The sequence below is a fragment of the Haliotis rubra genome, unplaced genomic scaffold (genome assembly GCF_003918875.1).
Source record: "Haliotis rubra isolate DU_JTF1 unplaced genomic scaffold, ASM391887v1 Scf264, whole genome shotgun sequence".
Classification (NCBI taxonomy): Eukaryota; Metazoa; Mollusca; class Gastropoda; order Lepetellida; family Haliotidae; genus Haliotis; species Haliotis rubra.
In genome coordinates this window covers 326,719-342,422 of record NW_025766714.1, presented here as the reverse complement: position 1 = coordinate 342,422, position 15,704 = coordinate 326,719, and the positions used below count along the sequence as shown (strand labels likewise).

At 41.5% G+C, this 15,704-nt stretch overlaps 1 protein-coding gene across 1 annotated transcript in view; it reads right to left on the bottom strand.

Annotated features, from left to right (window-relative positions):
* Window positions 1–2,447: 2,447 nt before the first annotated feature.
* Window positions 2,448–15,704, bottom strand: part of LOC124280276 — a 50,702-nt gene continuing 37,445 nt past the window's right edge. Inside the window, exon 5 of the mRNA XM_046716172.1 lies at window positions 2,448–2,784. Within this exon, the coding sequence (XP_046572128.1) occupies window positions 2,448–2,784 (337 nt within the window). The remainder of the gene's footprint in view (window positions 2,785–15,704) is intronic.

Here is a 15,704-nt window from a genome sequence, read left to right as displayed (position 1 = left end):
ACTGACGTCAAACTGAATTATCGTTAATGGTTGGTTTGGGTCCTGTCGAAGGAGTCGACCCGTCTCATCCCAGGCAGTTTTTGTGGTGGAGATCTGAAGAAACAGCCGGTCTTGGCAGTAGAGCAAATTTATGCTGCATCAAAAAGTAAGCGCCAACAACTGCGGACGTGTAAGGGGTCACAGCTGCAACGTGATGTTCATTTGCGCAACGGGTGGAACACCATCTTCTTCAAGGTCATTGACAATGCTGGTTGGTTGGTTGTTTAATGTCGTCACCAGCTGTTTCCCAGCTATATGATGGCGGTCTGTAAATATTCGAGTCTGGACCAGGCAATCGAGTGATCAACAGCATGAGCATCGAGCTACGCAATTGGGCGATGACATGTGTCAACCAAGTCAGAGAGCCTGACCAGCCAATCCCCTCAGTCGTCCCTTACGACAAGTGTGAGTTGCTGAAGACCAATTCTAACCCGGATCTTCATGGGTCTTGACAATGGTGAGTTGTAATACCACTCAATACAGTCACACTTCCAACCCCAAGTGATGACGTTGAGTAACACAGGCGTGCCTAAAACGTCCTGTTGGACACAGGTAAACCTTAGCACTACCACCGGAACTGTCCTGATGAAAGCTTTACTAATCTGTGGACAGTTCCAGTCTTCTGACTCCCTGATGCTTACTGCACACAGCAACGCGTGTCAGACGTTGACGTGGAAGCAGAACTAAGCGTATCACTGGGTTCATATATTGAACCCCTTCGGTTGTGTACAGTTCCGTCACAAATTGGTCCTATCCCAGAAATTGTCCGAGTCGTACAATTGATCATTATCCTAGATTCCCCGACCGAATGTGTTCGTCGTGTTGACGTGACGTCATACGTAGGCGACTGACCCATGCTAGGTCATGAGTGTTTCCTTGCTGTAGACAACGTCTCCAAAGAGATGTATTGTGTTTCGGTAAACATTAAAATGTCTGGCAGCATCTGTTTGCAGCATGCCCACGGCGAGTAGACATTCGTTCTCAGAGAGCCGTTGCATAGCGTTAGAGTCATACGAGGGGCTATCTAAAGTTTTGAGCCTAAAATACTTCTGATATGTGCATGATAAAACTGTATGACATTGAACAATGGCTTATGTCATTCACATAAACGTAATATTGACATGTACATGTCGCTAGTTTCCGGTCACGTGACAACTTATTACATGTACCCCTATTGAAAGGGCAGAAATGGATAAGATTGAGTACAGAGCAGTCATAAAGGTTTTGGACAACCCGGCGAAGCACATTAAAAAGCGGTTGACAGCAGTATATGGGGAGTCTTGCCCATCATCTGCAACCATCACGCGATGGGTGAGGGAATTTCAGTGCTGTAGAGAGGGTCTTGAAGATGACCACCGCCCTGTTCAACCCATAGCGAGCACCAGCCCGGAACACATTGACCAGGTGCATATCCTGGCCATGAGCAACCGTCGAATCTCCATCCATGGGTTACAGCAGACACGTGACATCTCATATGGATCAGATGTAACCATCCCGCATGAACATCTCCACATGTCTAAGGTTTGCGCACGATGGATCCCAAGAAGACTGAAGAAAGTGAGACAGTTCATCAAGAAGAAGCCCCGTGGCAAACTCAGACATGTAGGTCTTCTTCATCAACGCTCTGGTCCACACCAGTCGTGTTGCACTGGCCGCTGATTTGAATCTGGATTTGAAATCCTACTTTACCCACCCTATTCTACAGACCTGGCACCATGTGACTACCACCTGTTTCCTGATCTGAAGAAGCACCTCCGTGGTAGGAGATTCACGGATGATCATGGACTCCGTGGTAGGAGATTCACGGATGATCATGGACTCCGTGGTAGGAGATTCACGGATGATCACGTGGTAGGAGATGACGGATGATCATGGACTCCGTGGACTACGTGGTAGGACTCCGATTCACGGATGATCATGGACTCCGTGGTAGGAGATTCACGGATGATCATGGACTCCGTGGTAGGAGATTCACGGATGATCATGGACTCAGATTCACGGATGATCATGGACTCCGTGTGGTAGATTCACGGATGATCATGGACTCCGTGGTAGGAGATCACGGATGATCATGTCATGGATGATCATGGACTCGTGGTAAGCGATTCACGGATGATCATGGACTCTGGTAGGAGATTCACGGATGATGGACTCCGTGGTAGGAGATTCACGCATGATCATGGACTCCGTGGTAGGAGATTCACGGATGATCATGGACTCCGTGGTAGGAGATTCACGGATGATCATGGACTCCGTGGTAGGAGATTCACGGATGATCATGGACTCCGTGGTAGGAGATTCACGGATGATCATGGACTCCGTGGTAGGAGATTCACGGATGATCATGGACTCCGTGGTAGGAGATTCACGGATGATCATGGACTCCGTGGTAGGAGATTCACGGATGATCATGGACTCCGTGGTAGGAGATTCACGAGATGATCACGGATGATCATGGACTCCGTGGTAGGAGATTCACGGATGATCATGGACTCCGTGGTAGGAGATTCACGGATGATCATGGACTCCGTGGTAGGAGATTCACGGATGATCATGGACTCCGTGGTAGGAGATTCACGGATGATCATGGACTCCGTGGTAGGAGATTCACGGATGATCATGGACTCCGTGGTAGGAGATTCACGGATGATCATGGACTCCGGAGGGATGATCATGGACTCCGTAGTAGATTCACGGATGATCATGGACTCCGTGGTAGGAGATTCACGGATGATCATGGACTCACTTCAGTTGTGGAGACGTGGCTACAGTACCAAGAAAAGGACTTCTATAGACAAGGTATACATGTCTGGCAGACAAGGTGGACCAAGTGCATCTACTTACAAGGCGATAATGTTGAGAAATATATCGTGACTGCATCGATGTTATGCCTCTAAATATGTTAGGCTCAAAACCTATTGATAGCCCCTCGTATATATTTGAGAAAAAGTGTTTCTGATAGCTATACGGTATTAGTGTTCACATAGAAACAATCGCGTGTGAGTATTCTGTCCTAACATACAGGCAATAACCCAAAGTGTGCGCCATGCATGAACATTCACGTGCAAATTGTGAATCGCGACGTGAAATTCGAGGAGATGTCTTCATGAAAATGTATAAAAGAAACAAAAGATGCGTTATGTTATTTCAGAATAAATATATTTTTATTGATCTTTATATGAAGCATAGTTACTATTTTCCTTTAGTATATTTAGTGCAAAAACGTTTAATGATATATTAATATAGCATATGATGCCCACACACAGTGTTCAGCCACGTGGCCTTTTCCAGAGAGATGGGAGTTGATGGTCTAAAACGGTTCTCATTACAACCACCTAGTCTGAAAGGAAGCACTTTTAACCTTTCATATAGTCTTCAAATCATTCTTGGATTGTTGTATTGAAGAAACAATGAGCTAAATATACTTTTATGAGGAATATTGCAAATGTTCTGTTTCATTTGCTGTTCTACGATGATTCTACAAAACCGTATTTCAAAGACTTGTGGGGATTCCTCAAAGACGATAAAAGAGTATGAAAACAGGAATTGAGTCCTTCAGCTATACGGATCTTCCCGACACCTATAGTACTATTCCCACCATACCACGGTAGTACACACCAAGGCTTACACCATGTGTGAAACTGAACCTGGCAGAAAAACCAAAAACGGGTTGGAAATATTTTTCCAATGTGGGGAATCGAACTTCGACATGACGAGCGAAAACGTAGCTATCCCACCATTAGAGACGATGTTATGGTGTTAGTAAGCTGATCTATACACATTATAAATATCCACGACAGATACTAGTCTGCATAGCAACTGATATTTATAACTACAAAGAGAGAAACGTGAACGTTTTGAGCAAGAAATACATGCATGTCCCCTGTTACGCTCCCAGAGAGTAGCTGGTCTGGGCGACCATAGTCCCCGCGAGCAAATGTTTAAATTGGTTGTCAGGTAACTGACTGAGTTCTCGGCACAGTTCCACTATCATTTATAACGGAACTTTCATTCAGGGGGAAACATTACGGCAACTACGAAATCTTTCGCCCATTCCCCGATCAACCCATGTCGGTATTGATCACAAGCGTAATACAGAACAGATTCCAGGTGACGGAGGTGTTTAACTGGGAGAGCTATATGGATCTTGGGAGCCGGCGTAGTGGTAGGCGGCCGCTACCCGCTGTGGATGCGTAGACACTCCACCCTCGCCTTGAGAACAAGTCCGTATGACGTTACGTTGTACTAACGTTGTACTAATGACAGAAAGACAGAAAGACAGAAAGACAGACAGACAGATTTATTTTGTAGAGTGGCCATGAGGCCAAAAGTAAAGTGACATTTTTACATAATTTTCTTTGGAGCGCTGGCATGAGAAGTACACTGTTATTTATAAGCATCATGAAACGTTATGGATTTTGTTTACAAATATGGCTAGGCGTAAAATAGCATTTGCATTTTGGGTATTAAGTAAATTTACAAACTTCTGTATGTTGGGATTTACACAGTAATATTGGGGCATATACCAGGGTGCCGTTGTACAAAGCTACCTTAGCGCTACGACTGTCGTAAGTCTATGTTAAGGTATTGGAGTTACGATCACCTTAGCGCTAAGATCGTTTTTGTACAACGGCACCCTAATGCGTAAATCAGAATAAACAGGGCAGATAATAGAACATGGTACTCGTCCTGGACAATATTGACGCAATGGGCGCACATGGCAGAACTGATATCATCATCTTTGGATCTTCTAATGGTTTGTACATTCAGTTTACTGATGCCGCATCTAAATTTTGTAAGAGATCTGCGGAGTTGCATAGAGGATAATACTTTTAAATATGTTTCATGGACAATGCCATGTTTAAATAGTGAATATGCATACAAATATTTGGAGCTTGCAATAGCGGATGACCATTCTTGGTAACATATATCTCTACAACGTTGTTTTGAATAGCTTTAAGAACATATTAGAATCTCCAGCTTTTTGGTGGATCTATACATATGCAAAACCGTATTGAAATAACGATGTTCTAACTGAAGAGGTCCAGTTAGTATCTCCATTATCATCTAGATTTTTCATCATGTTATAGCAACGTTTAGAATGTCTTGTGGCTGGCTGACTGAGTAGTCGTAACCAGTATGATATAACTCTTGTTTTATAATTAACAAGAAGTGGATATCTTCCACATTCCGCTAAAACAGCTCTATTAGAAGAGCGATAACCAACTCCTAGAACAAATTTGCAGAACTTAGAATGGACTTTTTCATTGTTATGACGATACATTGTTCCCGAAATTTCTGAGCCGTAGAGCAAGATTGGTTGAATTTTGCCATCAAAAATCTTAAGGAATGTATCTGGGGAAAGAGATTTAAATCGACATATAATTTTTTGGATAGGATATAACGCCTTCTCGGTTTGTTTACACAGAACCTCACAAGCTCTTGCAAACAGGTTCCGGCATGAAAACACTATTCCGAGATATTTGTAATAGGAAACAGATTCCAGTCTTTCAGAGCCAATAAACCATTTTTCATTTTTTATAAATGTAGTACTAACAGATTTAACATTGGCGTGACGTCGATGAACAAGGGCATGGTGCCGACTAAACGAGGATCAAAATCAAGGTGAATCTGGAATCCGAACCCACGACAACTGGATTATGACACACCCATGTGACGTAACTAACTAGAACATCCGGGCAGTTAGCTTGACCTACCGTATCGATATTGTGACGATTTGATAGCAGACTCCATAAGTCATGAGGTTCCAGCTGAATTTGTATATATTTAGTATCAGATTCAGTAGGTAAACAACTGTCTAAATATATTTTGCTGTCATGAGAAATTGACAAATTGTGCGATTAGTGATTCAGTTTTGACGTAGTTCGTGTGCTACTTCTATTAAGGGCACATCTTTCATGTATACCCCTTCACATTTGCAGTTAAAGTTTTATCCCACGACAGACATGCCATAATTGCAACAGTATTCGTTTAAACATTTTGTGAGTGTTTTCTGTTGTGTCCACCGTCCATTCGAACCAAACGTCTTTTCGGTAAGCATATGGATGTGGCATGACGGTGGCTGAACGGGCTAGGCGGCTGACTTTGTGCGCTGGCGATTAGGTGCCTGACTCTGAGGGTGTGGACTCAACCCCCAAAAAAAAAATAAAAATACTGAATCGGTACTTTACTGAGGATGTAATCCCAAATATGACATATGGTACATTTGACCACTTTCTCAATGGCATTGTGTATTCAAACATTGGGAGGCATCCATGTTGGAACTGGAAACACTAGTTTCACTAGTTCTCGTGATCCTTACATTCTTCTGCTAGATTTCTTAGCCATGGAAATATGCTCTTATCACAGTGTTATACAATCCGTATGTGGAGGAATCTGATTTTTACATTTAAATAAGAATCAATATAACTGTTCCGGTGTTCACCGATGTATTATTTACGAAACGGAAAAAGCCGACCCGAATAGGCCCGAATGCTGATGAGTGGACAAATTTAGCTCAGGTCTATATATAGCCGCTATCACATGATGCTGTTTGGTCCCACTGTCGCCAGGTATTTTCTAAACATACTGTGCCAAGTCAGTCACATTGTAACAAACTGCCCCAAAAATCTACAGGTTAAAATTAGTCACGCGAATGAGAAAGAGGACCATTCCAAACTCACGGGGAAAATATGGACTTGCTATAGCTGTCATGTTAATGGGACACACTGTTTAAAACCTCCAAGTGGAAAGCTAGCGAGAACACCTCGGCATTACGCTGTCGAGTTGAGTCAATATTTGTACAGCGGGAGACTTCTTAGTTTGAGCACAGACCCTGTGATCCGGCGTCTCTAACATCAATCAGGCTTACTAGAGTCTACTCCATCGAATCCTGAAGGCAAGAAGGGGAAAATAGTACTAATCTGCAGTTTACAGCTTCGCGGCCCGGCCAGTGAATGCTGAAAGGGTTATAAGTGTATCCATTACTTGATGACGTTGTTCAGAAGTGCTTCGCGAATGGCGCATGTTTCAAGAGATGTCCAACTCGCCCGAAGGGTTGTTCAGAGGTGAAGCTTGGAGGTGCATCATGGGATAGACTTGGTCGGTTTTATCTGTCTCCTTTCTGCTGGTTAAATGGTTTTTGAAGAGGGCTTCTTTGTTGTGATATGTGAAGAGAACCGATTTTTTGCCTGTCGATTCGGTCCCCTGAGACCCACGCAGGTTCGTCAGAGCACATTACTGTCTCTGAGAAGCTAGGCGTGCCTTCTTTAGTTATCCGTGGTTTTATGCTCCATTTCTCTAAGAAACCACTTGGACCTTTCACTGAATGGCAGTCAGAAAATCATTATAAGTTGTGACAGTGCAATTTCAACGAACCTTTTTGAATAAAATATTTAAAAATATCTAATAGAGATCAGGCTGACCCGTTCCTAACACAAGGAAGATAATACTTCGTATATGGGATTTGATTTGTGATTTTAAGGCAGAAAAAGGACAAATCAAATATAACGTTATCAGGTATTAACTCACATTTACACGGATTGGAGGTGACGTAGAGAAAAATACGAGTGTACGAGTTCGTCTGGAGTCAATAATCTGTTTACTAGATAACATGTAAGGCTAAACAGCCCCAGGGCCACGTTCCAGTCCAATGCTTCAGCATAGACCTACTGTAGCTTTGTGAAATGACGGCCAGGACGGGTGTTGCATCCTAGAGATCACTACACTTGTCCTCGACTTATGTGATCCTCAGCAACTGTGTCAAACACGTTCACACACTGAAAGTCTAAATAGTCTGTGCACTATTCATCAATACAACCGGTGTGCAGTCTCCGATTTATTTAGAAGCTTTCACGACTCCTATGTATTCTCTGGCAGAGATGTGCGCATCCAACGACTTAGTTACACCAGTTCAATGTCAATTTCACCCGTATATATCATCCAATATATTGACACGTGTATATCCGTTGTTAAAAGACTAACAGAAAGACGTGAATATTTACCGACAGAGACACATCTTTATTTGCAGACAAAGAGACTTGTATGGATAGATAGATAGATAGTTTAGAAATTGAGGTGATGAAGAATGATGATAATTTTATGGATATACAACTTTTTATTCTGTGAAACGTTGCCTTCACAGAATAAAGAATAAAGATGTATGTCCAGATGTATGTATCATTCACCAACAGAGGCACTGTCATATTCACCGACATTGACGTTCGAGTAAATTCTGATTAAAGAACACTTGCACACATCGACTAACGATACTGTATAACTTGTGTGTTGACTGAAGCACGTGAATGTAGACGACGATAAATCTTTTACGAAACGAAACGACTCTCTATGGTAAGTGAATGAGCGAAAGCCGGACGGCCGCATTACCACATAGACGAATAATTTGCTTGAGTCAAATTTTATTACAGGCAATATGTGATACAACTGCGTCTGTTACTGTGGAGTAGTACTGAAACACACCTTTCATACCCGGAGACAAAGTGCTGACTTGCAGAAAGCCTCGATCACCCGGGGTTATGATATCCACACTAGATCTATACAGCGAGACATCGATCACTGCATCAGATGCTACCAGCATTGTGCGGTTGAACGGATCACGCCAGCGGACCAGGAAGAGGCACCTGTTATAAGCCTAGTATTCTCTCCCTGGTGACATAACGTACCCCGTTGACAAAGACCGTCTTGCTAGCAATCATGTACAATCACAATCATATCATGTTAATCGAAATGAACACCACCGCTTTTATTGTTGTTGAGGAGCTCCTCTACTTTAAGTGTGTAGAATGTGAGATCTGACAACAATTGGAAATTAGATCCAATCAAACTCAACAATTGGATTTCCGCTAGGTGTATGTCCTGCGTGTCTCCATATTGGCTGTAATGAAATCTGGCTGTAGTGGACTGAGCCTGGAGCAAATACAATAACAGGAAGCTCTCCCCCAATCCCAACCCCAGCTCCAACCCCTTCCGTCTCCCCAACCAGAGTCGCCCTTCCATCAGCCTGGGGACACGACTGGGGCACGGCTTGTACTTGTTGGGAAATAGAGAAGCGATATGTATGGTCATATTAGGGCACGGTTAAGTAATACTAATAAAGACATTTTACTGCCAACCTTTCACGACAAGCCTGTGATCGCACAGACCCTCGTTACCAAACTTTATGCTTTATACCAATGGTACTGGCTTGTTTGAGTGGCCTTTAGAAGTTGGTGCAATGAACAAACGCGAGAGTTCTATGGATGTACAACTCTTTAATATAATATGAGGACATTTTATGCAACTACTAACACCGTTATGAAGAAAATTATGCAAACATCATTTGCTTTGATAAAAGTGTTAGTAGCTACACCGGAACTGCTTGATAAAAAGTGTTAGTAGCATTTGCTTGATAAAAAGCGGTGTTAGTAGCTACACCGGAACTTCATTTGCTTGATAAAAGTGTTAGTATAAAAGTATTAATAGCTACACCGGAACATCATTTTGCTTGATAAAGGTGTTAGTAGCTTGACACCGGAACTTCATTTGCTTGATAAAAGTGTTAGTAGCCGCTACACCGGAACATCATTTGGTTTGATAAAAAGTGTTAGTAGCCAGCTGCTATAGAAAAGTGTTAGTAGCTACTAACGTGGAACATCATTTGCTTTGATAAAGGTGTTAGTAGCTACACCGGAACTTCATTTGCTTTTGATAAAAGTGTTAGTAGCTACACCGGAACTTCATTTGTTTGATTTGATAACGGTGTTAGTAGCTACACCGGAACATCATTTGCTTGATAAAAGTGTTAGAAGCTACATCGGAACGTTATTTGTTTTAGATAACGGTGTTAGTAGCTACACCGGAACGTTATTTGCTTGATAACGGTGTTAGTAGCTACACCGGAACGTTATTTGTTTTGATAACGGTGTTAGTAGCTACGCCGAAACGTTATTTCATTTGATTGATAACGGTAGAAGTTAGTAGCCACACCGGAACATCATTTATTTGATAACGGTGTTAGTAGCTACACCGGAACATCATTTGCTTGATAAAGCGTTAGTAGCTACACCGGAACATCATTTGCTTGATAACGGTGTTAGTAGCTACACCGGAACGTCGCCTATATTATATTAAAGAAGTTATACATCCATAGAACTCTCCTCGTTGTGCAATAGTACTGGTCGACTTCTGTTCAGTTATTAAGCGGTAGGTAGCCTAATGGTTAAAGCGTTGGCTCGTCACGCCGAAGAACTGGTTCGAATCCCCACATGGGCACAATGTGAAGCTCCATTTCTGGTGTCACCCGCCGTGATGTTGCTGGAATATTACTAAAAGCAGCTTTCAACCAAACTCAGCCAAAGTCAGTCAGTCGTTCAGTTATCATTACGTGGTCATCGATTAGTTCCGTTTTCAATCATATTGTGGTGGTTCTTGTGTAAGTAATTCGATAGTCATATGATATACATTCCACATACTCTATCACAACATGTCATATAAGCTTCATTGCTTAACATACTGAGGATATAGATAGTAGATAGTTGATTTGGGCCATCGCTTTATCGCCCTGACAAATCTAGATAAAGGATGATAAAGCGATGGGCCCGAATCAGCCACTATATATGACTACTTAAAAACAATCAGATCAAATTTATTGTAATGTGTTAGGCCTCCGCCCATATACAGTTAAGTTACATTTACGTAAGTTTTCCATATTCGATATACACTAATCTTTAACAGTTTATTTCTTTAAAGAAATTGCATTTTAACATATATAGCTAGTTATAATATGACAGCTTGTTCTTTTGAAGAGAGAAGAGAAATACAAGCAAGACACGGGATAATTTGACAGATATCGTCAGATTATTACTTGTTTCTTAGATCACAATAAAATGGACGTACAAAAGTTAAATGAATTTCATTTTCAATAGCAGAATGGCATACTGGGCATAACCTCTTCGATCTTTCAATGGACATTTTTCTTTCTTATTTATCATGAGATCTAAACAATCCAAGTCTATATTGAATAAATGGACGCCTTAGGGATTTGGATGTTAAAGGTCATTACATGCAACGTAAAACACAACTTTGCAGATTCTGATACTTTCGGTATGGACTTATCGAAACAAATCATCAAAAATGCAAATTCAACTTATAAAACCTGAAAAATCGAGATGAAAAAAAACCCGCGCGAAATCGGAGTTCAAACGATTCACACTCAATTTTCCCCGACTTTCGGGGAAAACTCCATTTCAACATGGGGCTGCGCTCATAGCACGTGCGCAGTGAAATAGGTTCGCGCAGCTTGGAAGAGTCCGGTGAATACTCGGTGAAGGCTTTGGTGTGAGCTATTTTCCTAATGGTTTGTTGATATCTCACAGGCGCGAGCTTATATGTTATGACAGTAAACTGTTTATATAATTTCATTTGTCTATTTCACCACACGTTCATCTTACCGAGTCAATTCTCTCAGTCTTGATACATAAAAGCAATGTCATTATTTAGCTGTTGACAGAATTTCTAACTGTGATATAGATATGTCGTTGTCACAGACAAAACTCAATGTCTTGTTTTATTGACACCTGTGTGTCTGCTCTCGCTCTCGTCTGCTAGTGAATATTCAATTCAATAACTAAGTTATCACTGACCTCATGCAATTTGAACTTAACACCAATCAGGCTATACACCATATGATGTTCTGTTGATTGCAAATGTTATACAACCATTATTGGCGGCTGAGTATATTTATTGATCGCCCATGAAGTGTTTAAAAGTTTAACATCACCAACGGTTCGATTTAACCATACCGAAACCGAATCCATGAGGAAAAAGGTTTCTTCATATGAGATGGCCATGCCACTTTACCAATGTCATCTATATGTACAAACATATTATAAGCAAGTTTGGGGATTCGGCGCTGGTGCATTCCCCAGAATATTTTAACCAGTATTTAACCAAGCAAACCAATTTCGGAGGTGATATATAATGGTATTGGCCACATTCGCCACAGACCATGAAGTTGTGTGTTGATTGGCCAACGCTTGGGAATTTTGTACATGCTAAGAGATGTAGCTTTCGAGACAATCGTAACGTTGGAATCCCCATACTTTTAATCCATAAACAAGATTGGTTGGATTTGGGCGTCAAATAGTTCAAAAACATATATACCGGCATGAAAGCCCCACTTCGCGAGATGGACATTAGATCATCTTTTGATGGTTTCGATTTGTCTCTTTGCCCACGAGTTGCTTTGCTGATGGCAATCCCACCACCGCGGTAAGCAAAATATATCTTGGTCTTCAGGTTTCTGTTTTTGGGATCCATTATAAGAATTTCATATTCATAGGTTACTCCTTTGTTCACAGCAAACCACTCAACCCCACTTCTGACCTGATACCAAGACAGGTATGCATCATGTTTTCTTATAATCGAACACAAACAATTCTGGAATACTTGTTTTCATTAACAGTATTTTCATCACTAGGTTGGTTGGTCTGTTACATTTCATAAGCACTACAAGCTCGTTCCAAGTCATGATTGAATTTATCTTAAAGACTCTAAGACGTTTATGTTCTTCCATACTAGTCATCCTTTAAAGATGTGAAATTTTGCCAAAAAACCTAAAAGAATTACATGGTTTCTCCTTATTTTTTTGTGCATTAACACATTTCATAAATGATGCTAACCAATTTTTTTCAATGATTGATCGGGTTGTAATGAACCAATCATCAATTATGAGATTTTAACCAATTCCCAGCACTAGTCAGGACAAAAATTCTGTAAGGCTCCAGAAGAATGTTATGTTTTGGACACCATTACTGGGACAATCCTTCATCCCAGAGCACTTTGGTCTCTGAGATGTGACTCACACAAACCTTGGGTTCAGGTGAGCTAAACACAGATGACAAAGCAAACTCAACACTAACACCTAAAATCACACAAAGCAAAGAAATGAACAAATCCCCTAAAACATAACAGACAAAATCAAACAAGAAACAAAAACAATTGAAACCATGCCAACATATCCCACACCTCATGTACACACACCATGTAAACAAAACGTGACTTACATGCAACATATACACCCATTTTTGTTTGTGTATGATAATTATATATAACAACATAAACATAATCGCGGATAGTTACAGGTACCAAAGAAATACTAATGATGATGCTAATTTAATATTGAATTGTCTGAACAAGATTATTGTGAGCATTTGGAATATTATATATTCTGCATCAAGAAGATAAAGGTAGAGTACTAAACTTTTGTAACAATCAAATTGTTTTGTTTTTTGTAACAACATTTGTTTTACCATGATATAACTATGATATTAAAAGACAAACATTTTACTGGTTTCTAGATTCCAACACTCCAGTGGAACTCCTCTCTTGTAATTAACAAAGATCTTCTATGTGTGATCCCGACAATGTCCGTCCTTCTCTCCCCGCCCCGACAACACAAACATGCCTTACAGATGTGACACCAACCCTACCCACGTAATCTAACACTGATTTTCTGTGTCTTATCTCAACAATGTCCGTCCTTCTGTCCATCTCTCCCCGCCCCGACAACACAAACATGCCTTACAGATGTGACACCAACCCTACCCACGTAATCTAACACTGATCTTCTGTGTCTTATCTCAACAATGTCCGTCCCTTCTGTCCATCTCTCCCCACCGACAACACAAACATGCCTTACAGATGTGACACCAACCCTACCCACGCAATCTAACACTGATCTTCTGTGTCTTATCTCAACAATGTCCGTCCTTCTGTCCATCTCTCCCCGCCCCGACAACACAAACATGCCTTTACAGATGTGACACCAACCCTACCCACATAATCTAACACTGATCTTCTGTGTCTTATCTCAACAATGTCCGTCCCTTCTGTCCATCTCTCCCCGCCCCGACAACACAAACATGCCTTTACAGATGTGACACCAACCCTACCCACGTAATCTAACACTGATCTTCTGTGTCTTATCTCCAACAATGTCCGTCCTTCTGTCCATCTCTCCCCACCCCGACAACACAAACATGCCTTTACAGATGTGACACCAACCCTACCCACGTAATCTAACACTGATCTTCTGTGTCTTATCTCAACAATGTCCGTCCCTTCTGTCCATCTCTCCCCGCACCGACAACACAAACATGCCTTACAGATGTGACACCAACCCTACCCACGTAATCTAACACTGATCTTCTGTGTCTTATCTCAACAATGTCCGCCCTTCTGTCCATCTCTCCCCACCGACAACACACAACACAAACATGCCCTTACAGATGTGACACCAACCCTACCCACGTAATCTAACACTGATCTTCTGTGTCTTATCTCAACAATGTCCGTCCCTTCTGTCCATCTCTCCCCACCTCGACCGAACACAAACATGCCTTTACAGATGTGACACCAACCCTACCCACATAATCTAACACTGATCTTCTGTGTCTTATCTCAACAATGTCCGTCCCTTCTGTCCATCTCTCCCCGCCCCGACAACACAAACATGCCTTACAGATGTGACACCAACCCTACCCACGTAATCTAACACTGATCTTCTGTGTCTTATCTCAACAATGTCCGTCCTTCTGTCCATCTCTCCCTGCACCCGACAACACAAACATGCCTTACAGATGTGACACCAACCAGGTATTTTCACAGAGGCTATGCTGATCTATGCTTTGTCTCTATCTGACAACACACATGAAGATCCGGTTAGAATTGATCTTCTGCAACCCATGCTTGTCGTAAAAAGTGACTAAAGGGGTCGGGTGGTCAGACTTGCTGACTTCGTCGAGTCACATGTCATCCGTATGCAAATTGCATAGATCAATGCTTATACTGATGATCCCAGGATTGTCTGGTCCAGACTGGTTTATTTACAGACTGCAGCCATATAGCTGGAATATTGCTGAGTGAAGCGTTAAACAACAAACAAACAAACTCTATCTGACCAAACAGGCATTAGAAAGCTTGCAGAGTAGCATGCTGTCCTTTAATGTCTACCACATTGATGGAAACCCCATTTGAATAAAAAACATTAGGTCACCCTCAGCATTTCAAAACTGAAATAGATAATCAGATAATAAATCTGACTTTCCTCAAGATGTGCATTAAAAGCAATCTCAGGATAAACATTTCCTAAAGCCGATGATCTGGTAAAACTTTTAGATGTTCCATACAAATCTTGGTGTCCGAGATGGTTAAATCCTTTTGGGCTGGTAACATTTTGAAGTTACCAGCCCTGATGTCTGGCTGGGTTTTTGGCTTATTTCATACACTGCTATCTGGCTTGTATTTGCCTATATAATGCTATGTTACTATCAGGTTACTATCAGGCTTGTATTTGCCTATATAATACTATGTTACTATCAGGTTACTATCTGGCTTGTATTTGCCTATATAATACTATATTACTATCAGGGTACTTCAGGTTCTATATCTCACTATACTGTCAGGCTACTATGAGTTACTATCTGTCTACTCTCAAACTAGTTTATACGACATCAGGCCACTGCTGGGCTATTATAGGTTACTGTCTAGCTAATGTCAGGTTGCTTCAACCTATGGGTGAGTAAGTATGGTTTTACGCCACTTTTAGCAATATTCCAGCAATATCACGGTTGGGGACACCAGAAATGGGCTTCACATATTGTACCCAT